General features: G+C 46.4%; 1 protein-coding gene across 1 annotated transcript in view; it reads left to right on the plus strand.

The window, feature by feature from the left end:
- The window catches only part of LOC143171953 (pikachurin-like), a 124,531-nt gene extending 107,324 nt beyond the window's left edge, over window positions 1-17,207 (plus strand). The window contains 8 exon segments of the mRNA XM_076361139.1: window positions 1,306-1,422; window positions 7,732-7,909; window positions 10,281-10,304; window positions 12,374-12,452; window positions 13,341-13,484; window positions 15,848-15,931; window positions 16,403-16,506; window positions 17,053-17,207. Of these exon segments, the coding sequence (XP_076217254.1) occupies window positions 1,306-1,422; window positions 7,732-7,909; window positions 10,281-10,304; window positions 12,374-12,452; window positions 13,341-13,484; window positions 15,848-15,931; window positions 16,403-16,506; window positions 17,053-17,207 (885 nt within the window).
- The last annotated feature ends 7,408 nt before the right edge of the window (window positions 17,208-24,615 follow it).

Here is a 24,615-nt window from a genome sequence, read left to right on the forward strand (position 1 = left end):
TCTTGAGGTTCTTTTCTTGGTACTTCGTGGTTGTGGCTAAGTCCACTGAACAACGTATGCACTATGAAATGCGTCATCTGGAGAAGGATGAAATCGAAAAATATGTGCACAAAGTCCTGTTTTTACCTCTCTCTGAATATTGTGCTGGAAAGGTAGGCCAAAAGAGAATTGTTTCTTTGTTTTTTCCTTGCAAAAGTAATTTTCAGGACAGAGTAAGGGCCGGAATATTCAGAGAGTTGATGACTTGCATTTTATTCTTCCCTGACTAAGAGGTCATAGTGAGTCAAGTTTTTAATAAGGTGAAATTTTGCTTGCAAGAATCTGAGCAGGGTATTCACTCTAAGCACTCAAATGTGTACACAGAAGTACTTTTTTATCCCAAGAACCTGAGGCTAGAACTGTTTAGAAAATGTCTTTTATTCTTTCCTAATGGAAAGTCTGGCCAGAAAACCAGACTCCAGATTCTGTTAGCAGAAGAATCTGCATTTTTTTCTGCAAACTGGGAAACTATTTAAAGCTTAGACTTTTCTTGAAAAACATAAATCAATTGAAATTCCAGTTGTCTGTCAAGAAACAGATTGAGTGGGAAACATTCAAACAGAGCAGTCGAGACTTCTTTAGATAGATGGGCCAAGATGAAGACTCCCATTTTTTTTTTCTCTAAGTGAGTGCTGCAGTGTAACTGCAGAAGGAGGTTGTCTGGGAGCTGCCAACAAAGAAATCACAGGAGCTTCTGCAGGACTGGAATTACACAGTAATCCTGTCCTTAGCTGTTAAACATCTTCCAGTTCACTCCAGGACCCTGACTAATCCCATCAGGTATCCTGAGCAACTGCTTCTGGTAACTAATACAAACCCAATAGGTCTTTCATTTAGCCCCGTATCTTGCTATGGATTAGCTTTTCAGATGTTGGAAACATTAAATGAGTCTCTGTTCCATGGACTTTACTCTGATTTTAACTTTATGAACCTCATTCTGGTCCTAGATTCACATCAGTGTACCTCAAGTCATTGCAAATAGAGATAAATGTGCAGTCAGAAGTCAGAATGAGTCAGTCTTTCTTTCTTCCTTCGGTTTTCCCATTTTGAAATACTTGAGATTTCTCAGCTAGCTCTGATTACTATAAAGCACAGTCAGTAGAGAGTGTCCTACGGTGGCTTTCTTGAGAGAACTGTACAAAGAAATGCAATTAACAGAAGTAATGAGGCATTAAAGTAAGCTATAACATCTAATGTAAGCTAATCTGAAGATACAAGCATGGTTCCAGCTACTCTAATAAAATGTTATTCCTGTGTTTCTTGCAGGGGGCTTTCACACAGATTAAGTGCAGCTCTGAAATATTTATTGGTCGAATCCCTAGTCATGATGCTGTGAAGAAGAATTCTGGGATCCTCAGGCCCTTCAGTGGGAGCATCCAGAAGGTATGTGCCCAGAGTAACACACTGGAGGCATTTATTTTCATCTCGTCATATATCCTGTCCAGTGGACACTTTAGGTGAAAACCTGCCCTTATAGCACTGGCAATATTCAAAATAATCCAAGATTTCACCTCAGAAGCACCACAAAGTGCTTAAACATGTATTTCACAGTGAAAAGTCATTCTAACTTTAATAGCCAGTAAATATTACCACTGCCATTCTCCCTATTAATTTCCATACTCTACTAATAAGTAAGTAAAAGCCATATGGGATCAAATTCAGAATGATGCATAAAGCTATGTCAATATTAGAGTCCTCAGTGTGCCCTTTAGCATCATATATAAATAAATGAACAGAAGAAATGCTCAAATACTTGAATGTATGCACAATGAGGCAGCTAAATGTGTGATGTAACCAATACAGTAATGAGTGAAAAAGAAGGTGCAAATTAAAGTAGATCCCAGTCCAGCTAGTGTATTTTTATACCACACATCAGTTGCTCACCTCACTGCCTTCCACTCTTATGCTTTTATATGGGGCATGTGAATGGAGATCTTTTTCATTGTTGGCAGACTTTAGGGATGATGTTCCGGTACGGTCAGCTGTGCATTGGTGCAATTCTTTTCTAGAAAATAAATCTGTAAATTCATAAAATAGTCCTAATAAGTACTCAAAAGAAAGTTCAAACTGAACTAACATTTGCTCTCCCTAGATTAGGCATACTTTGGATAAAGCTGAAAGGTTGACCCCTGAATCCTCAGAGTTTAAAATGAGTAAATTATTGCATCAAATTTAATTAACAAAGAAAAAAAACTAGTAGTGCATCGCTTAATAAATGGTCAAGGACAGAAAGGTAATTGCAATTCAGTGTAAATGGTTTCATCACTTGGTCCAACATTTTTCAGTATCTTTGTCAGCTATCTAGCAGAAAACCTGAAGTACAAGAAAACTGGGGGAGTGTGTAACAGGTCAGTCACACAAACATCTTTGGAAAGGTAGGCTTGACTAAATACTGTGCATTTTGGAGAGCAAGATAGGGAGCTTTGGAGCAATGAACATAGGTCACACTTACGAAGTGAGGGGTTGTACCCTAGAGTACAGAGGCATTGATAAGGATTAGGAAACGCTGAGTGTGAACTCTTACTTCTGTGATGTAGTTAAGAAGGTGGATTTGCCTTCTTAGAGGCCTGAATTGGGAAGTCAAGGAAGCGTATCGCCTGCCTTTTGGGCACTGGGAGACTATCCCCTGCCTTCTTGCCACCAGGTAGAAAGAGGGGACCCAAGCGACGGGGGGGAATGGAAACAGGTCCCTGCTCGGGGTGCCAGGCGAACCCCCGCCTGGTCTCCCTCACCTTCCCAGTTGCCCTTACACAACAGATATGGGGCCCTGGAACTTGAGGGCCAGGCAAACGAGGATGTAGATGAAGGTCCATCCAGGGGGTTGCCTAGGGTGAGGCAGTCAGCCCCACGCATTACGACTGCCTCTGCTAAGAAAAAAAGGAGGGTAATTGTCGTAGGCGATTCCCTTCTGAGGGGAACAGAGGGCCCAATATGCCGACCAGACCCATCCCACAGGGAAGTCTGCTGCCTCCCTGAGGGCTGGGTCAGAGACATTACTAGGAAACTCCCTGGTCTGGTACGGCCTTCCGACTACTACCCGCTATTGGTTATACAGGCTGGCGGTGATGAGGTTGCAGAGAGAAGTCCAGAAGCGATCAAAAGGGACTTCAGGGCACTGGGGTGACTGGTTGAAGGATCAGGAGCACAGGTAGTGTTTTCCTCAATCCCTACAGTGGCAGGGAAGAATACTGAAAGGAACAGGAAAACACACCAGATCAACACGTGGCTCAGGGGCTGGTGCCATCGGAGGAATTTTGGTTTTTTTGATCATGGGGAGGTCTACACGGCACTGGGCCTGCTGGCGACAGATGGAGTCCAGCTATCTCACAGGGGGAAAAGGATCATTGCTCATGAATTGGCGGGGCTCATTGAGAGGGCTTTAAACTAGGTTTGAAGGGGGAAGGGGATAAAACCAGGCTCACTAGAGATGAGCCTAGGGGTGGCATGCCAATGCCAGGGGCGGAATCGATAGCCCAGCTCAAGTGCATCTACACCAATGCACGCAGCATGGGCGGCAAACAGGAGGAGCTGGAAGCCATTGTGCAGCGGGAGAGATATGACTTAGTCGCCATCACAGAAACATGGTGGGGTGACTGTCATGACTGGGGTGCTGCAATGGATGGCTATAGACTCTTCAGAAGGGACAGGCGAGGAAGGAGAGGCGGTGGGGTGGCCCTGTATGTTAGGGAGTGTTTCGATTGTCTAGAGCTCAACGATTGTGATGATGGTACGGTTGAGTGTTTATGGGTAAGGATGAGGGGGAAGGCCAACGAGGCAGATATCCTGCTGGGAGTCTGTTACAGAACACCCAACCAGGATGAAGGGGCGGATGAAGCGTTCTACAAGCGGCTGGCAGAAGTCTCTCAATCGCTAGCCCTTGTTCTCGTGGGGGACTTCAACTTCCCGGACGTCTGCTGGAAATACAACACGGCAGAGAGGAAGCAGTCTAGGAGGTTCCTGGAGTGTGTGGAAGACAACTTCCTGGCACAGCTGGTAAGTGAGCCTACCAGGGGAGGTGCCTCGCTCGACCTGCTGTTTACAAACAGAGAAGGACTGGTGGGAGATGTGGTGGTCGGAGGCCGTCTTGGGCTTAGCGACCATGAAATGATAGAATTCTCGCTTCTTGGTGAAGTAAGGAAGGGGGGCAGCAAAACTGCAACCATGGACTTCCGGAGGGCGGACTTTGGCCTGTTCAGGACGCTGGTTGAGAGAGTCCCTTGGGAGACAGTCCTGAAGGGCAAAGGGGTCCAGGAAGGCTGGATGATCTTCAAGAAGGAAGTCTTAAAGGCGCAGGAGCAGGCTGTCCCTGTACGCCGTAAGAAGAACGGGCGGGGAAGACGACCGGCCTGGCTGAACGGGGAGCTCTTGCTGGGACTCAGGAAAAAAAGGACAGTTTACCACTTGTGGAAGAAGGGGCAAGCAACTCAAGAAGAGTACAGGGATCTCGTTAGGTCATGCAGAGAGGAAATGAGAAAGGCAAAAGCCCAGCTAGAACGCAATCTGGCCGCTGTCGTTAAAGACAACAAAAAAAGAGTTTTTACAAATATATTAATGACAAGAAGAGAGCCAGGGAGAATCTCCATCCTTTATTGGATGCGGGGGGGAACATTGTCACCGAGGATGAGGAAAAGGCTGAGGTACTCAATGCCTTCTTTGCCTCAGTCTTTAACAGGCAGACCAGTTATCCTCAGGGTATTCAGCCCCCTGAGCTGGAAGACAGGGACGGCGAGCAGGATGAACCCCCCATAACCCAAGAGGAAGCAGTTAATGACCTGCTACGCCACCTGGATGCTCACAAGTCTATGGGGCCGGATGGGATCCACCCGAGAGTGCTGAGGGAGCTGGCGGAGGAGCTTGCCAAGCCACTCTCCATCATCTATCAGCAGTCCTGGTTAACGGGGGAGGTCCCGGACGACTAGAGGCTTGCCAATGTGACGCCCATCCACAAGAAGGGCCGGAAGGAGGATCCGGGGAACTACAGGCCTGTCAGCCTGACCTCGGTGCTGGGGAAGATTATGGAGCGGTTCATCTTGAGGGCACTCACAAGGCATGAGCGGGACAACCAGGGGATCAGGCCCAGCCAGCACGGGTTCATGAGAGGCAGGTCCTGCTTGACCAACCTGATCTCCTTCTATGACCAGGTGACCTGCCTAGTGGATGAGGGAAAGGCTGTGGATGTGGTCTACCTGGACTTCAGCAAGGCCTTTGACACCATCTCCCACAGCATTCTCCTAGAGAAGCTGGCGGCTCACGGCTTAGACAGGTGTACTCTTCGCTGGGTCAAAAACTGGCTGGACGGCCGGGCCCAGAGAGTTGTGGTGAATGGAGTTCAATCCAGTTGGCGGCCGGTCACGAGCGGTGTTCCCCAGGGCTCAGTATTGGGGCCGGTCTTGTTTAATATCTTTATTGATGATCTGGATGAGGGGACTGAGTGCACCCTCAGGAAGTTTGCAGACGACACCAAGTTGGGCGGGAGCGTTGATCTGCTCGAGGGTAGGAAGGCTCTGCAGAGGGACCTGGACAGGCTGGATCGATGGGCCCAGACCAACTGTATGAGGTTCAACAAGGCCAAGTGCCGGGTCCTGCACTTGGGCCACAACAACCCCAGGCAATGCTATAGGCTTGGGGAAGAGTGGCTGGAAAGCTGCCTGTCAGAAAAGGACCTGGGGGTATTGGTCGACAGCCGGCTGAACATGAGCCGGCAGTGTGCCCAGGTGGCCAAGAAGGCCAATGGCATCCTGGTCTGTGTCAGAAATAGTGTGGCCAGCAGGAGTAGGGAAGTGATCGTGCCCCTGTACTCGGCCCTGGTGAGGCCGCACCTCGAATACTGTGTTCAGTTTTGGGCCCCTCACTACAAGAAGGACGTTGAGGTGCTGGAGCGTGTCCAGAGAAGGGCAACGAGGCTGGTGAGGGGTCTGGAGAACAAGTCTTATGAGGAGCGGCTGAGGGAACTGGGGTTGTTTAGCCTGGAGAAGAGGAGGCTGAGGGGTGACCTCATGGCTCTCTACAACTATCTGCAAGGAGGTTGTAGCGAGGTGGGTGTTGGTCTCTTCTCCCAAGTAACTAGCGATAGGACGAGAGGAAATGGCCTCAAGTTGCACCAGGGGAGGTTTAGATTGGATATTAGGGAAAATTTCTTCACCAAACAGGTTGTCAAGCATTGGAACAGGCTGCCCAGGGAAGTGGTGGAGTCCCCATCCCTGGAGGTATTTAAAAGACGCATAGATGAGACACTTAGGGTCATGGTTTAGTGGACATGGTGGTGTTGGGTCAACGGTTGGACTCGATGATCTTAGAGATCTTTTCCAACCTTAATGATTCTATGATTCTATTAGTTGTCTGTTGTGTTCACACATAGCAGGATTTTGGAGAATTGTATAGAAATAAAGCTATAAACATCACCAAGTACTGGAAAATATGCCATGTATAGAAAGACTTAAGATCTCAATCTGTTTAGTTTACCTAGATAAGGTTAAGAATTTACTTTTTTGTGGTCTGCTAATTTCTACATGAGGATGAGCTTTCTTTGAGTAGCTGGCTTTGAAATGATGCAGAAAAAGGCACGATGAGAAACAATGGCTGGAAGCTGAAGATAGTTTAAGTCCAGAAATAAGATACACATTTTTAAGAGTGGGGGCTTGTTAACCTCTGGAACAATGTAGCCAAAAGTTAGAAATAAGCTGAAAAGGTAGTGGATTCTTCGCTGTTCCATCTTTATGACAGGACTGGATGTTTTTCTGCTGTTGAACTTGTTTAGTGCTGATTCAAACAGACTATATATGCTCGATGCAACTCCTTCCCCTGGTAGGCCCCCCTAAGGTACATCATCTGAGTTATGCAGGAGCCAGAGTAACTGTTACAATTCTCACTTCTGGCCTTAATATCTATTTGTTTGTGAAAATAGACTTCTTATTTTGATGTAGCTGAGATCAGAAGCTGTACCCACATGTAATCTCTCTGCCAAGATATCAGCTGAGATTATACAAATGTCGGTTTAGATTGGAGAACATATGTTGCTGACACATTAGAAAAATCCCAACATTTAACAATTCTCTTTGGTTTATATACAGTTTTGTGAAGTCATTAATTATGTTTTTCATCCATTCTTAACTCTAGCTTCTTTCAGGCAAGATGAGATACTAGAAAGCAATAGAAAATGTGAAAAGCAAGCTGTTCTGCTTAGTATTTCTGTTATCAACACTAGTCCTCTGGGGGGTTTCCTGATCTCAGAAATGCTTTTCCTCAGCAGTGCTCATCTAATTTTACAGTCCTAGCTCACGGCTCAGCTACAAAGCATTGCGCCAGTGTTCAGACACGACTGGTAAATCCCACACAGCTTCTCTCCATATGGGGGTTGCCTAAGGCTGTGTCACAAAACACAAAAGAAATTCATCTCCAACAAGTCAGGGTGAGCAACAGAATGAGTTGGACCTCTGCAACTGGAAAACACTCATCACAAGAAATAGGTTTTTGGCGAAGTTTTGAGGCTTACCTTTTTCTGAAGTCTGTTAGAGAAGTCTTCTGCCTAACAGTGCAATACTGAAAATTTGGAAGGTTTTAGTATGCATTTTCCTTCCTTCCTTCCTTCCTTCCTTCCTTCCTTCCTTCCTTCCTTCCTTCCTTCCTTCCTTCCTTCCTTTCTTTCTTTCTTTCTTTCTTTCTTTTTCTTTCCTTTTTTTTTTTAACACATAGATTATCTTGAATGACCAGGCAATCGATGTGAAACACGATTTCACTTTTGGAGTCAACCTAGCGAATGCTGCCCACCCCTGTGTGAGCTCACCATGTGCAAATGGAGGCACCTGCGTTCCCAAGGACAGCTATGAATGTGACTGTGCCCTGGGCTTCAATGGGCAACATTGCCAAAAAGGTAACGATGGCTGCATTTCAATCCAGAGATCCAGAGTCGATCACAAAAATAAGAGAGGTTTAGCACCTACAGCTGCTGTTGTACACATCCCTTGAACTAGAAACCCTGGAGGCCAGAGCTCCCTTTGCATCTGTGCACATTCCACATACCCAGGGAAGAATTTGTTTTGTTATTTAGGAACATCGTAACTGTTATCCCAGCACAGAGCTATGATCCATAGATAGCAGCCTGGTGTCTGGTTGCTCATGGTGGCCAACACTGAACACTTCAAACACCTCCCTAATTATGCAGTGCTATACAAAGGGGGAATTCCTGCCAACATCCTCCAGCCAGTGATTATGTTACATCCTGAAGCATGAGGATTGATAACCCTTGTAATTTTATCCTCTCTAGTGCTAACAACAAACACTGTTCTCATATATGGAAAGGTCTAATCCTTTTTTAGATGCTTACTCTGATGGTAATTTCACCATCTGCACAAATCCTGCCTTGGTATGGCAACAGAGACCACCAAGGAGGAAAACCTGCCCAGACGTGTGTCATTCTTCTTTCCTCAGAGCCACTGTAATAGTTCAAACCTTAGATTCAGGACAGTGTTCAGCTTGCTTAAAAAACGTTAAAAAAAATGCACTTTGGGTTATTCCACTAGATGGAGATGTTTCCCTTCTATCAGGCTTGATCTTGAAAAATTCCTAAGGGAACATTTTGCAACGTAACAGCAAACTAAGTTCAAAAAAGCTGAGTGACATTATTGTCTTCACCCACTCTTCCATTTCTCACAGGCACAAACTTCAAAGTAAAAAGTAGTGGTTTTGGTTATATTGTGATGAATAGATTGGCCTTTTCTTCCCAAAAAGACAATATATTAGAACAAAAACATTTTATTAAAAAACTATCCAAGAAAGCCCTTCGTTTATGTTATTGTGGTCTAACTAATAGCTGGAGCAACATCATTTATCCTGACTTCTATGTGGGGAGGAAGGAGAATTGCAATTTTGGCTTTCTAGATATGTGCAGAGTGCTAAGCTCCTGACTTCAAGACGGTATTTGCAGCAATACCAAGGTCTCCAGGGGGAGTCAAGGCAAGTGAATGCTTTGCAGCTTGGGTGTGTGACTGCCTGCCCGTTCAATGAGCTCCTGTGCATTGCTTGGGCCACAGCTCCTCACCGCTCGTCTACTTCTGACCTGTGCTAAGCCCTGAGAGCAGTGTGCCAAGCTGCCCGCTGCTGCACCTGCCTCATGGGCACCGGCAGTGCTGCCGCTCGGCTGGCATGCTGCTGCTCTCCTCCCTGTTGTAACCTGAATGGGCGTCCAAGCTTTCAGTCTGAAGTGCCTTGCACCTTTGGCTTAGACTGGATCCTGGGCGTTGCTTCCTTTGTGAATCCAACCTTAATTCATTTTTAAGAGTGTCCAAAAGCACGAGTCATCTGTCTTCTGTTCCTGCTGCCTGTGGTTGCTGTTCAAGTGCCTCTCAACTCCCCTGCACTTGTGCAGCCTCGGCTGCCACCAAAAATCCAAGTTTTTGCTGATGGATGTGCAGAGAGCATGGAGGTCCCGCCTCCTGAACCTCAGTCCAGGACAGCCCTGATGAACCTGGAGCAGATTTCTCAAAATAATCATTACCTGTGTTTCTTCGGTAGGGTGTAGACACGGCTAAGGCAGGATGTATGTGTGTATCCACTCCTACTTCAGAACAGGGTTTTGATTAGTGCACTCAGAGGATATGTGAGAGGCTGAAAGTGCAATCTCCATCCTGCTTGCTGGTGGGCTGCTGTAACCCCACACCCTGAAAAAACAAAGTGCTTGTTGAGGGACTGTGCCTCATTCTCCAAAATTATACATGCCACTTACAAAAACTCAACTTAAATGATACTGGTATGAAATGTGTCAGATATTGATTGATACTGTAATGGATCGTTGGCCAAGGATTCAATAGAGTTTCTGCTGGCATTGCTGTGTTTTATATCTTCTGTCCAAGCTGTGGGAAGCGTTAAAGGTATTTATTACTTAATTGTAAGATGGAGTAGAACAGCAAACTGTTGCTTTCCCCTGGTTAGAGCTGATCCCTGCATAAACCATGGTGAGTCACTGGGATTTGAAAACTAGGACTAGTAGAGGGGTTTGGTGCTGGTCCTACCTGACTGTACCTTTGTGTGTTTTGAGTAGGCAAATATAAATACTTGGGCAAAACACTAATAAAAAAGTGCTACCTTCATAGGTGATTATAGTTGCCTATGCAAAAGGGAAGCGGGGATCACACATTTGCAGAAAGGTGGGCATGAAACTGGACAATCATTGGAAGAGAGACTTTTATGCTATAGAAAAATAAAACCAGAATGTTCTTGTTTTGTTTTGTGCTGACTCACTGCAGAGTGTGGAAGTTACTGCCTAAACAGTAAGTACTGCAAATTATGTGAAAACTGCTCTGTCATTGTGCGTCTGTGTCTGCTCTAGCAAGCTGGATGCTGGATTTCCATTAAGCCTGGCAAGCTTCTGTCAATAAGCCAAAATATTTTCTGGGGTTATATAGTACTTCCTTAAACTTCGTCCTGTTGATATTTTAAACTGCATCCAGAGCACCTGCCAAGCGCAGAGTGGTGGCTGTAGAGCTGGTCCCTGTATTCGCAAAGCAGCAAGGCCAGGCAGCCGGCTGAGTGCTTTGTAGGGGTAGGTGTTACTTCAGGCTGCCCTGCAGTTCAGAGCTCACTCCCGCTTGTCATGAGAGCTTTGGTGCCTCTCTGCCAAATTGTGATGAGCAGAGAGTGAAGGTGTTTAGTCTTAGATCTTACTGGCCCTATTCCCTTCCAGTTGCAAAGATCCTGCATGCATCAAGGGTACTGCTAAAATTTACTTGGTTTTCTAGGGTCAAATTCAGTGCAGCAAGTGAAGAGCATACAGAAGAGCAAGCAGACATAAATGCCCATCAAGCTCCGTAGAGGAAATCAGAGTGCTAGAGCAAGGGCAAAGGCTGCTGCATGGCACAGGCACCTCCCCCTGCTGAAGGCAAGAGCAGTGGGGCTCTAGTGCCAGTGCGGGATGTGATGGGGGAAGAGGGCCCCTATCGTGCTCTGCTGCCATCCGCCGTGGTCAGAGACTGTCTGGTGCAGACAGCGTCAGACCTGGCGAGGAATGTCTGGCCGAGTGTAACACGTCTTTTGCAATCTTCCAATGACGCTGGCAGGCTGCAGGCTGTAGGCTGTGGACGGCCTGTGGTGGTTTCTTTAGACACATTAGGCAGCTTTCCTGATTTCACTACGGATGAAAACAAGCATTTGTCACTATCTAAAATTCTCAGTCTTGGCACTTAAAGCTAAATTTCATATTGCTGTTGGTGGCTGCCAGACTACACCAATTGTTGCATATCTGTGTAACAGTGAGCTCTTAAAGCCCAGCCAGCCTCTGCATTGCACAAAGAAAGCAAGCATCCATGCCCTGAAAAGCTTGAAATTTATATAGATGGGATTAGCTGTGGGTTGAAGGGATTAGTTCTCAGAAAGAAAATAGGATGAAGTCAGCTATTTTAAGGAATTTATAAAACTGGCTTATATTAATGCAGCAGTCAGTTATGAGAGATCAGCAGCAAACTGTAGGATGTTCACTCGAAAGAAAATCTATTCAGGCCAGTGCTCATAGCCTACCGAAGGCTCTATATCAGGGATGTTCAGTGATTTATATCACACATCTGAGTTATTTTGCCAAAGTTTTCTCCATGGGCAGCAGTATGCCAGCTCCAGGTCTGGTTGCAATGCGTGCTGCTGTCCCAGCAGCTGTACACCACAGCTGTACCAGGGGCTGTCCCTAGAGAAATGGGAGATGCTGTGTGTGGGACACCGGTGAGGTCTGAGCAAGACTCACCTTCCAAGGCAGCACTGCAGCATGTCGAATGCATGCGCCAAGAGGCTTTGCAGCCTCTGTCATACAGCCTTTAGCATAGTCTCAGTTGCTTTCAATAGGCCTAAAGTTATTAGGGGCACCCTGGATGTCCTCCCCCTGCACTGCTCCCCAGAGGTGAGCCCTGAGCGGCAGCAGCTGCTCTGTGCAAAGACACATACATGAAAGGAGAAAATGGTTGCCTGTGCAGCCTCGCTGCCTCACTTTGCAGGTGCGAGAGGTCCCAACACGTGCTCTGCACATGGTGCTCTATTAGGAGCCGGGGACGAGTTTCTTAAAGAACAAAAGGTGGTTAAAGCATAAGCTTTGGCAGGAGGGTGGCTTGAACCACACAGAGAACCATGGAACGTGGAAACAGGGTTAAAAATAAAATTTGCAACATCTTCCCAATACTACATTTAGGTACAAACTGGCTGTGCCTTTTTGCAAACCAGAGTGAGTTCAGCTTGGTTCTGTGCCACAGGCAGGTACCTGCCAATGCAGGAGTAAATCAATAAAACAGTCTTGTCTTTTTTTCCTTCCATTTCCATGTCAGCTAACTGACATGCTTTTTTTTTTTTTTTAACTTTTCAGCCATTACAGAAGCAATTGAAATCCCACAATTTATTGGTCGCAGTTACCTCACATATGATAATCCAGATATACTGAAAAGGTAACATATCTCCTGTGAACATAAATGATTGTGCTGTTTGTTTACTATTATAATGCTAGGAGCCTCATGTGGGAGGATGTTGTATATTTAAGCATTTTTAAGCTGTATTTGCCATATTTCTAAATTTCAGGAAAAATTACATTTTCTATGCATATGCTTATGGCTCAATTTGTTATAATATCCGAGCATCTTGCAACCTTTAAAGAAATGGCATGCACGGCGTACATCTGACATGGAGAAGGACTGGTGTGCACTTTCTGAGAACAAAGAACAGACATACAGAGCCCATATCCATGAAGAGACTAAGGATTTTAACTCCTGCTTTAGCCTAAAATTTAGGTCTTCAAACTTCTTTTTGGCTGCTCTGTACCCTAGAAGATGCCCAAATTCCAGCAAATTTTGAGTTGTTCCAAAAAATTCCTCCATCTGCCTGTATTTCAGCCACTGGCTAGGGAAGGCTTCGCAAATGTCCTCACCTGCAGCTCGGTACCTCTCACCTACCAGGACTTTCTGATTTGCCCTTTTTATGTTTCTTCCACTGGCCTCTGAGGGCAACAAACCTATTGGACATTCTCAAAATTTGCTTGTTAGACTGGATTTCACAGAAGGCTTGGGGAGAAAAAGTATTTTCTCTTATTTGTGTGGAGTAACCCAGTAGCTATTGTGTTTTGGATTCTGGAGGGCCAAGTTTAATTCCCCCCACTCTGAAATGCTGGAAATAGGGATGTGAACCAGAATCCTTCACAAGTCAGCGCGTAGGTGAGTTGCAAGACAGTAACCAGCAAGACCAGCAGAGAAGAAATACTGCCATCATCTTTTAGGTTTGTTTGAAAGAAGACTGTCCTAGTTCAATATTTTACTATTATTTCCTTCTTTTACATTAAACAGGGTATCAGGATCAAGAACGAATGTGTTCATGAGGTTTAAAACCACAATGAAGGAAAGTCTTTTGATGTGGAGGGGAGACAGTCCCATGCGACCTAACAGTGATTTCATTTCTCTAGGCCTTCAAGAAGGAGCATTAATATTCAGGTAAACTATTACTTCCTTATTTTTATTGCACGCAGTACACTCAGTGGTTGAAAGAATTGCCACAACACATCTAGTGCATTTGTCCTTTGGTATATTGCGAGACAATTACAACCTCAAGGTTTTGTTCAGTGATAGGTCCTGGTTTTGTCTGGGAAAGGATGTGAGTTGAAGAGGTAACATGCTGTCAGCTTTGCATCATTCCTGCTCCCTCCCTCCATACAAATTCTTAAAACATCAGATTTTTTAGCATGGTTTTCTAAAAGTCACCCTATGAGGGTACAAGTACTGTCAGTAACTCCCCCCATGCCTCTTGAAGCACTTGCCATCTCAGTTAAGCAGAGCAGGTGTAGGGTTTGCAGAGAGAGCAGGGGTCAAGGAAAAACCCTGCTGATGCCCATGCTCACCGCAGGCTCACTCTTCATCCGGCACTGGAGAGTGCACATGGGAGCAGGACTCCCACCTTCTCAAACCCCAAAATATCCAGCCCTGTGACACAAACCCAGCTGGCACCAGGCTTTGCTACTGCCAACATCCACCAAACCACTTGTTTAAGAAACAAATAATATTAGTGTCAAAAAGCTGAAACTGGGGAGTGTTGGGAAATATCTGAACTTGTGTTCTCTCTCTCCAGAATCGCTTTCTCCCTTGCAGACACTTAGGTAGACTCCATGCAACTTTTTGCATGGTGCTTTTTGGGACTCCTGCCTTTTGAAAGCCATATCTTTCCTCATGATCCCCTTTTAGGTTGTGTAAGACAAATATTGAAACAGCAAACTACAAATGCCATCATTATTACGGATTGTTGTGAGATACTGTTGATTAAATGACAATGATTTTGTTAATCATTTAAGCTAATTTGAAGCTACCTTTTACTTGACTTACATGGTGGTTGTTTGCTACCATGGACACATAGCCCACATTGCACATTTCTATTTAACTTAATTTCTTTAAAGCTGTTTTCTTGTGGTTTCTTGTGGTTAACTTTGCAAAAACTCTTAGCTTCCTCATTGTTTTACAAACTAGGAACAGACTCTGCAGAAATAGTGCATTTTGTAAATGTCTTTGGGAGAGCCTGTCTTTCCAAGATGCTGGGTAGTAAGTGACTGGTCTATTCTGTTTTCTAGGCACGGTGCATTTTTATTAGGGTTGTTGGTATCCCCAAAAGACAAAGATACACAAAGGTTTTAGACTGAAACAGCTGAATTTTATTGAGATATCTGTACATTCCGCACGCATTTAGGAAGGTGTAAAATTAAGATCCCAAATTAAAACTCTCATAAACACTCACTGCATACTGAAAGGGAGCACTGAAGAAGATAGTGAAAGGACAAATACAAAAAAAAAGTATCATCATCTTTCAGAAAGAGCGATCCTCATGTTACTTTTGCAACTTTTGAGAGGTGAGGTCAGGAGAATATCCAGGACTGTGAACTTGAATTGGTCAGAAGTATTTTCGTGCCCAAAATACGTTATCTGTGTTCTGGTCCAGTTTGAAATTCAAAACACCCCTTTTCTTTCCCATTTCCTGTGGCTTAGCAGAGTAGGTTCCCTTTACAGTGTAGCTGCTGCTGTAAATCCTTTATGTTGTTCTCTGCTTCTGTAGAAGTTTATATCACTATTCTAGGGGATCTCTATTCATTAGGGATATGAATCTAATTTTTGTAACCAAAGGTCTAACACTTAGATACAATCCTGAACACCCAAATCCTTCTGTAGCTCTCAACCTAGACTGGTATCTGCATCCTGGGTAAAAGGAGATGCTTGTTTGAGACTCACTTAAGCCTCTGTGGAGGAGTCAAATTTAGGACAACTGTTTTGCTCTGGGCAGCTCACAACTTAACGTGCTGTTCTCAAGTACCTAACCCTGGCCATGAAAGTAATTCCAGGTTCAGTCTTTTCTGAAGAGATGATGTTAGCTTTAAACTCTCAAGCTTGGTACAGGCAGAAGGCCAGCAGCGGCAGCTCAGGCTAATTCATCCTGCTTATTTAGGCAGCTGAGCACCCAATAGCTCACTGTGTTGTAGCATCTACCTCACCTTCGTGACGGTTGGCCCAAGTGTCTGAGACCCAGAAATTAAGATGCCTGAAGTGTAAACATGATGGGGGCATTATGTCTGCTGAGTAATTTTAATAGCAGCAAACACAAAGAAATAATCAGAGATGCAACTGAAGCAGAGAACTTCATGATTATCTTTGCATTTACATCATTAGGCTTCATCCTTTCTAACATCACAGGTCTCAACCTTAGGTATAATTCAAATGATTTGTAGATCTGTTATAGGGCACATGCTTAGTTGCTCTTGTAATAGTTTATTTATTAACCATGTTTGCAACCTCCCACTCCTCTCTCCCATTAATCATAGCTACAATTTGGGCAGCGGTATTGCTTCCATAATGGTGAATGGCTCTTTCAGCAATGGCCGGTGGCACAGAGTCAAGGCTGTTCGGTAAGTGGCCACACTTCATCTCAGAGGTGTTTTGGAGACACCCTGCCATTAAAGGTGCTGGCTGGGATGGGTCAGGAGCTGAACTGTTAGCAACTTGGCTGTTTCAGGACAATGTACACAAAGATTATTGTATTAGAGGTGATCTTTAACACCACCTCAGAACCTGACTCTTCTGCCCTCTTCCCTAGCTGTGCAATTTACTTCTTTCCCAGTTTTTTTCTCCTCCAGAAATGTGTCCCCCACCTTTTGCAGGTCTCTGACATATTAGTCACTGGAAAAAACCCTGAAGGGTCTGGATTGCCATAGCACACCGCTGTCTGTGGGGCTCCCCAACATTGGTCCCAAGCCTTCGCCGTGAACCCTGCCGAGCACTGAGTTGCCCTGGTCTCCTGGCGAGGGGGAGATGCTGATGCTCCTCCTCTCACCTGGTTATAGGCTGGATGCATGAGAGTGGTTTGTTTTTCATTTCAGGGATGGACAGTCTGGCAAAGTAACCATGGACAATTATGGTGCCAGAACCGGAAAATCCCCTGGAAAGATGAGGCAGTTAAACATCAATGGAGATCTCTATGTAGGTGAGTGCTCACCATTCACATTCAGGACCCAGATGCATTTTTGTGTTTGCAAGGTTGGCTGCAAGCTGGGGCGTCCCAGCTCCGTCCATCTCAAGGTGAAGGCTTCATGCGGCAGCCTCTGGTCCTCCACAGCCTGTTTTTTGTGGGGAGGCCTCTTCAGGTGGGCCAGGGGGGACTGTGGTATGAGAAGGGACCAGCACCATGGGGTGTACTGTGGTACCCCCAGCAGGTACATAGAGAAACAGCGAATGTCAGCTGCAAACCCTGCACCTTAGTGGGAATCTGGGCACAAGCTTATTCAGCTCTTACCGATACTACAATTTCCACAATAAATAATTAGCATCCTAGTTTATTATCTCCTGCTTATCCCCTCTGTACTTTCAAGTGCTTAAAAGCTGTATTTAAAAACCACAGAGCAACCTGTAAATTAAAATTCATCTCTGAGGTGCGCTAGGAAAGCTAATGGTGTTGCTGGGCGTGCAGTCTGCCAAGCAGGAACAGACACCCGTGTCGGTGAAGAGTTTTTCATCGTTGCCTTTCCCCCAGGTGGCATGAAGGAAATAGCCCTGCACACGAACAGGCAGTACATGCGGGGCCTGGTGGGGTGCATCTCACACCTCACGCTTTCAACCGATTACTACATCTCGCTGGTGGAGGATGCTGTCGATGGGAAGAACATCAACACATGTAGGACCAAGTGACAAGAGAGGAATCCCAGTGCTGAGGACCCGTCGTGTGTTTGCGCATGTGGCTGAGCGCAAGCTGGCTGCCACAGCCCTCTACTGTCAGCCCACATTTGCCATCTGGGAAGGTGACAGAGCCAAAGGGAAACCCTAAAAAAAAAAGAACATTTTTTCCCTCTCCTTTCTTCTGCTGACCAAACCAAACTGAGTATTTTGTGTAGGAACCATCCCCTCTACCCGTTAAGTGTTTAGTGAACTCTAAAGATTGTGCATCAGTGCAAACGGCAAAGAAATGTGTGACGTTATGAGTAGCTCAATGAGTGTGTTGTGGTCCATAGATTATCTTTTGTAATATCAAAGAGAACAGTCTTGAAACACCTGCATTCATTCCACCCTGCAATGGTACAATGACTGTATTGTTCAACAAATACACCATCAGGCAGTGTATCTATGCATTCAAATGTATGTCCCGGAATAAGTAGTTCTTCTTACCACTCTCTGATTTAGCTAAATTATGTTTCATCCTGTGTAAATAACAGCTATAGTGACTGGTTTCAAAATATTGTTGTTTTTTGAGGAGGAAAGTTCTACTTTTTCATTACAAGCAACAAAATCAATGAACCAATTTTGAAGAAGAAATTTTATACTTGTATATTTTTTATAGCAGCAGCAGATCTGCTTACATGGTATAATTTTTAACATTTAGGTGTACTATACAATTAGCTCTTTGCACGCTTACCTAAAAATAGCAAAGCGACCTGTGGTTTCGATTTGTTATATGGGAGGCTTAATGTCTGTATTATACAGTTTTGGTGGAGATATTTGTGAGTTATAACCAGTTTTAAATCTGACTCTTTTTGTTTTGTAAATTTTGAAAGTTTAAAATTGTACATTATGAAGCTTTCCTGGCTTAAACAGATTAAAAGATTAGGAAAAAAAAGAGCAAATGCTTGCTACTGTGGTATTTTAAATCACTATTTTTTTGCTGAAAAATGAGAAAAGGGATGTGCAAGAGACCTTGGTGGGTCACAGTCTTCTTAAAATAAAATGTTTTCTAGGCACTGGACCAACACTTATGCAACCTTGACTGCCAAACACTTAATTTAAGCAGGCGAACAGAGTGTTGTTGAGACACTAAGGAAATGATCCAGAATTTCATAGTTTGGAGATTTTTCTTCCTTAACTCTTTGTTTGAAGTGGAGCAGTGAGCCATAGGGGGATGTATTTGGTTTACGTGGCAAGGTTTTGGTAGCAGGGGGCTGCAGGGGTGGCTTCTGTGAGAAGATGCCAGAAGCTTCCCCCATGTCCGATAGAGCCAATGCCAGCTGGCTCCAAGATGGACCCACCGCTGGCCAAAGCTGAGCCAATCAGCGAAGGTGGTAGCCCCTCTGCGATAACATATTTAAGAAGGGGAAAAAAACTGCTGTGCAACAGCAGCTGGAGAGAGGAGTGAGAATATGTGAGAGAGACAACTCTGCAGACACCAAGGTCAGTGAAGAAGGAGGGGGAGGAGGTGCTCCAGGCACTGGAGCAGAGATTCCCCTGCAGCCTGTGGTGAAGACCATGGTGAAGCAGGCTGTCCCCCTGCAGCCCATGGAGGTTAATGGTGGAGCAGATATCCACCTGCAGCCTGTGGAGGACCCCACGCCGGAGCAGGTGGATGTACCCAAAGGAGGCTGTGACCCCATGGAGAGCCCGTACTGGAGGAGGCTTGCTGGCAGGACTTGTGACCCCGTGGGGGACCCACGCTGGAGCAGTCTGTTCCTGAAGGGCTGCACCGCATGGAAAGGACCCATGCTGGAGCAGTTTGTGAAGAACTGTAGACCATGGGAAGGACCCACGTTGGAGAAGCTCATGGAGGACTGTCTCCCATGGGTGGGACCCCACGCTGGAGCAGGGGAAGAGTGTGAGGAGGAAGGAGTGGCAGAGACAACATGTGATGAACTGACCGCAACCCCCATTCCCCATCCCCCTGTGCCGTTCGGGAGGAGGAGGTAAAGAAATCGGGAGTGAAGTTGAGCCCGGGAAGAAGGGAGGGGTCGGGGGAAGATGTTTTAAGATTTGGTTTTATTTTTCATTATCCTACTCTGTTTTGATTGATAATAAATTAAATTAATTTCCCCAAGTCGAGTCTGTTTTGCCCATGACAGTAATTGGTGAATGATCTCTCCCTGTCCTTAGCTCGACTCATGAGCCTTTCGTTATATTTCCTCTCCCCTGTCCAGCTGAGGAGGGGGAGTGATAGAGCGGCTTGGTGGGAACCTGGCAGCCAGCCAAGGTTAACCCACCACAGGGGAAGAAGAGAGAGATGCTGTGCAGCAGGGCACCCCACGGCTCGATGCGTGCCGGCAGCGGGAGAAGCACAAACCTCCTCGGCAGCACTGGCTCGTCTGAATGCCGATGAGTTAAAAGGACCTGATGTGGCAAAAGCAATGGACATCAGGAGGTTTCTGCTGCATTTTTACTGTGCCTGGTGTGCTCCTGGCTCCGTGGGAGCTAAAACATGTTCCTGAGGCTCGTCCCACCTACAGGTGACCGTGAGCAACTGCAGACTCGAGTGGAAAAAGTAATAGTTGGTACTAGATATTAGCACATGCAAATAACTGCCAAGGAGACCCCATCCCCTCTTCTGCATGTTGAAAGGGACACCCTGATCACTTAGGTGAAAGATCTTGTGCTCTTTGTAGACATGGCAGCAGTGGTCAAAAACAAATACTGGGACTTATTAGAAATAGAAAGACACAGAAAAATATATGGTGGTGCCAGCATGTAACGTGCACCTGTGCTCTGCCCCCTGTTCAAATCACACTTCAGAAAAACTGTAAAAGAAATAGGCAGCTTGCAGAGGAGCTGGAGACACGCATGGCTCTTCTTCCAGGAGAAGCGAAGTTTTGTTTGGCTTGGGGAGCCCCATGGGGAGAGAGAAAACTGTGCATGGTTGGGAAAAAAGCAGGATAAAGTATTTGATCAAGATGTGGCTTTAAAATGAAAGTAAATGGAATTTGATGCCATGGGATGTAAAGGGGAAATGTGCAAAGAGTTTGAAAAGGGGTAAAAACTAAAATCTGTGGAGGCTGAAGGTCTTGCTGGCTGCTCACTGCAGCAGCCCTGTGGCGGCGGCCGGGACACAGCCTGTGCTCGGGTTGCATCTCAGCTGCTGGCTGCTGGAGAGGAAAGAGTCACGTTTTATGTGCTTGGGGGGGGGGGGGGGGCGGTTCCCAAACGGTAGTGACCTGTCCTGACTTGGCGCAGGGTAGTGAGATCCGGCATCCCCTGCTGTGCTGCCTGGGACGGGGGACAACGCAGATCCAGAAACTGCATCAGTCTCCGCTCTGTCACATGTGCCTCGCCTTTCCCATCCTTTCATTTCTGTCGCAGGGTTTGGGGAGCAGCTCCAAGACAAACATCTGACGGGAGAGATCTCTATTTTAAGGTAAATTTACTGCAGAATAACAGGCGTTTTGGTACAAGGCCATACTTCTCCAGAACAAAAGCTGCTCTTTGAAACGTGGGGGTGGGGGGGGAGGGGGGGGAGGAAATACCTCTGTTGTTGTTGTGGAAAAGGAAAAGAAACAAACTGCAGCTCCCCAAACGCCTGTTCCCAACTGTGTGTATCATCGCACGGGAATTTGGAGCTGGCAGACCCAGCACGAGAGGCGAGGCTGCATAGTGCCAGCAAGGCTGGAGGGGGGAATAGCAAGGATGCTGTGGGGTTTGAGTCCTTTAAAGAAAGAAAAAAAAATATCGTCCTTTATGGATCCTTTTAAAGATAGTTCGAGAAACTTCTGAAGTGTGAGCATCCCCACATTCACTTTTCCAGTCTACCCGGTGAAGCTCAGCTGTGCCTCCAGGCTGGGTTAGAGGCAGGGGTTTCCACTCAAGGGGCTGAGCAGGAAATAGGTGCCAGAAACGCAGGAACATCTGACAAGACGTGGAGGCTCGGCCACCCCCCGATGCCGGGCTGGGGAAGGAGAGGGGAAAGGCGTGGCAGAGTGCTTAGTCATTTTCCCAGGAACTGGCCTGGGACGTGCTGTTCACTGTCTCCGAGGCTGTTTATTAATCATGTTATTTATTGCTTGGGCTGTATCAGATGCTCGGCATGACCCTGGCACTGCAGGATGAGCTCATGCCCGTTGACAGAGCCGTGTCCTTTTGCTGCAAACCGCTGGCCCATCCTCGTGGGCGGTTTCGCTGGGACGAGCTGCAGGGCACAGAGACTACCCACCACGGTCCCCAAACTCTTGACTCCCCAGCACCCAGGACGGGCCCTGTGTTGGCTGCAATGGGTGCCTCCAGCACTTGAAAATGCATAGTGGCATTTTGCTGTGTTCCTTGGGGGCAACAGGGCTTGGGCAGAGTCTTGGGTGTTAAAAAACAAACTCCTCCGCCCACCCCCCCAGCTTTTGAATTTGGAGCACATGCTGTACAACTTCATGAGCTTTTGCATGAGCGCAGCAGCTCTGCAGGCTCCGGGCCCCCCACTTTTCCCCCAACCCTCCAGTCCCCCTGGAAACAGTCCCTGGCCTGTGGCCAAATGTCCCCATGCAGCCTGGGGCAAACAGAAGCAAATATACCTGTCACTTGTGGACTGGCAATAGCAGTTGTCTGGTAAAGGTGAGGAGCTGAGTTTTCCCTGTGTGTTTCTGAACATGTAGGTGGAGAACAGGCAGTTAAAAAAAGACAAAAACATAAAAATGCTAGAAAAGGGAGATGGAAATGAAGCCAGCAGTCCCAGGTGCTTGTGCCTTTCTTTGCAATTCAATCCCCTTCCTAAAACCACAGTTCTTAGATTGCTTCCTGATTTTTCACATTCATCCCAAAAGACATCCCCCTCCACTTTCTAGGCTAAACACCCGCCTTGGCGCCAGCCTTGGATGGGCCAAGTCAGGCTTTGTGCCAGGGCACAAGTGGTCAGGCAGAGCTGCTCCCTGCCTGCCCTTTGCCCTACCCAGGGCACAGCATATCTTGCTGCTCTCCACCACTGGTCCACCTCCCTGGGGACCAGACACTTGGGAGTCAGCAGTTAGGTTTACTCAAGTCATCCTAAAGCAAAAAAAAAAAAAAGGAAAAAAAAAACCCAAAACAAGCAAAAAGAGACAGCAAGGGAAACTAAAGCCAGACAAGATGTAGCAATGGTCCCTATGGTAGACAAGGTCTTGGTGCACTGGTGTGTCCTGGGTGGACAAAGGTGAGGGGCCAGGAGCTCTTTTCCATCCCAGTCGTCCCAGCCTGGCCCCAGGGAGCAAAGAGGCGAAGAGGAGGAGGGGGCTGCCGGGGATGGGGAGCTGCCCATTCCCTGCCAGTGCATTAGCCTGCCACAGATGCCTGTTAAAGTTATTATTTTGTTAGCCAGGCTTTGCTTTTGAGAAAACATTTTCATTCTGTTGATAAAACAAAATAAGCCAGATGGGAAATGCATCACCCCAGTACCACCCAGCTCTGCATGCGCAGCAACCTCCACAGTGGCATCACCCCTCAAGGGGCAAACCTCCTCACTCTAAAGGACTAGATAAAATGCAGCCGTGGTTTATTCATGGAGAGCAGCAGCCACATCCCATCCACCAGATGCGTTTTTTTATCGGCATTTTATTTCTTGGGCAGGGAGGGATGTGCACACAGTGTGGTTTTCCCCCCTCTGAAGCAACACCTTGCCCTGGTTGTCTGAGTCAGGCCATTGCCTGCTCCGGCGAGCACAGCCCTTCTGCCTGCTTTGTTTTTCCAGCAGTTTGAGTCACCGTGGGCACCCCCAGTCCCCCCAGCAGGCGATGATGTGTCCCCGCTCCTGCATTCAGGAGTCTCACGCATGAGTAACAGCCCAGCGCTGGCACCTGCGGTTGGCGCAGCTCTGCAAGGGCCTGGCTTCTCCACCCAGCCCGGCAGTCAGTGGCCAGCCAGCAGGCAGCTGCCATCAGTATTTCCTCTGCACAGGCTGGGACAGACCCTGCACCCGCCGGGACAGACTCTGCAGACCTGGGAGCTGCGCGCTCGGGAAGCATCACTCGCCAGGGTGAGGGGCTGACCAGGATTTATGTACAAAAAATTTAAAAGCTCAGCTGTCCGGTCCCTTTCCATCCCTAGGGACATGACCTGACTCATCTGCGACTGCCCTCTTCCTAAACCCCCTGCAACAGAGATTGCCTGGCAGTGCTGCAGACTGATTGCTCTTATTTCTCTCAAATTTCCTTTCACTGTCAGAGCATTATTCTTTGTTTATTGTGCACAGGACAAAGACAATGTTGTTCCTCCCCCCCGCCCCCCATATTTTTTTTTTAAGCTTCCCTCAGTCTTCCTTTCTAAGAAAGCCACGGTGCCAGTTCTTTCAGCGTCGTCCCCACAGGTTGTGTTTTCCAGCAACGTACGTTACTGGGAGACATCAGAAACGCAAGCAGGAAGGTCACAGAAATCTCTGTATAGGTCAGAAGGCCACAAAACCTGATGTATGGGGACAGCGTGAAAGAAATAGGGCTGCTGAGCACAGACACCCCAAGTTCAGGCTCACAAACCAGAGGTTTTCCAACCTTTTTTTTGGTTTGCAAACCCTCAAATAGTTTCTAGTGGCAATGGTGACAGTGTATGTGGTCATTTTTTCTGGACACGTTAGAATTTTCCTCAATTTTCCTGTCTTTTGAAGACACCAGAGAGACAATATTTAATATTTTCATTACAATATTTCTCTCATTTCCATTTTTTTTCCTCACTACAGCTTTTAATGTTGGTGTCAACAAAGCAGAATTCAAAAATGAAATCACCGATTTATCATCATGTTTAGGCAGTTTTCATTTGAACTTCTGATTGCTCTTACCAAAACACAGTGGGTTTTTTTAAGCACTAACAAATGCCTCGTACACAGGGACTCTGTAACCTTTATTTATGTGTTGAGAATAACTTTTTGCAGTTGCAAATGCGAGGAAACACTAGATGCTAATGCTACAGTCAGTGTCGCATTAGGAGCAGATAGCATTGACAGCACAGAGGAAAGAGAGTTAAGCAGAAGATAACAATACATGCTGGAACAAGGCCAGGAAATACTGACTGAGTCCCTCTCTCCACCCTCGTCCCGATGGTGAAAAACGGGGTAGTCCAAGCACACTGTCATTATCTAACCTTCAAACTCGGTCGGTGTTTTTGTAGCACAAGTTATTTTCTTTGAAAGGCCGCAACACTACGTGAAACTGAGACTCCTCATGGCTCTGTGATTTTAATTACTTTGTAGTATTTGTAGTATTACTTTGTACCTGTATTCATAGTTCCCAGGTACCACATAAATGCACTCAAAATTAAAAGCTCCAGCTCCCAACTGGCTTGAGGTATTTCATCTATGGTGGCTGTATTTTGTAAATGCAACACGGCAGGATATCGTCAGTAACTGATTTCTGTGTTGGCATAGTGACTAGAAAACAAATGCCCCACCCTGGGGGGTAAATCC

Source organism: Aptenodytes patagonicus, chromosome W (genome assembly GCF_965638725.1).
Source record: "Aptenodytes patagonicus chromosome W, bAptPat1.pri.cur, whole genome shotgun sequence".
NCBI classification, from domain to species: domain Eukaryota; kingdom Metazoa; phylum Chordata; class Aves; order Sphenisciformes; family Spheniscidae; genus Aptenodytes; species Aptenodytes patagonicus.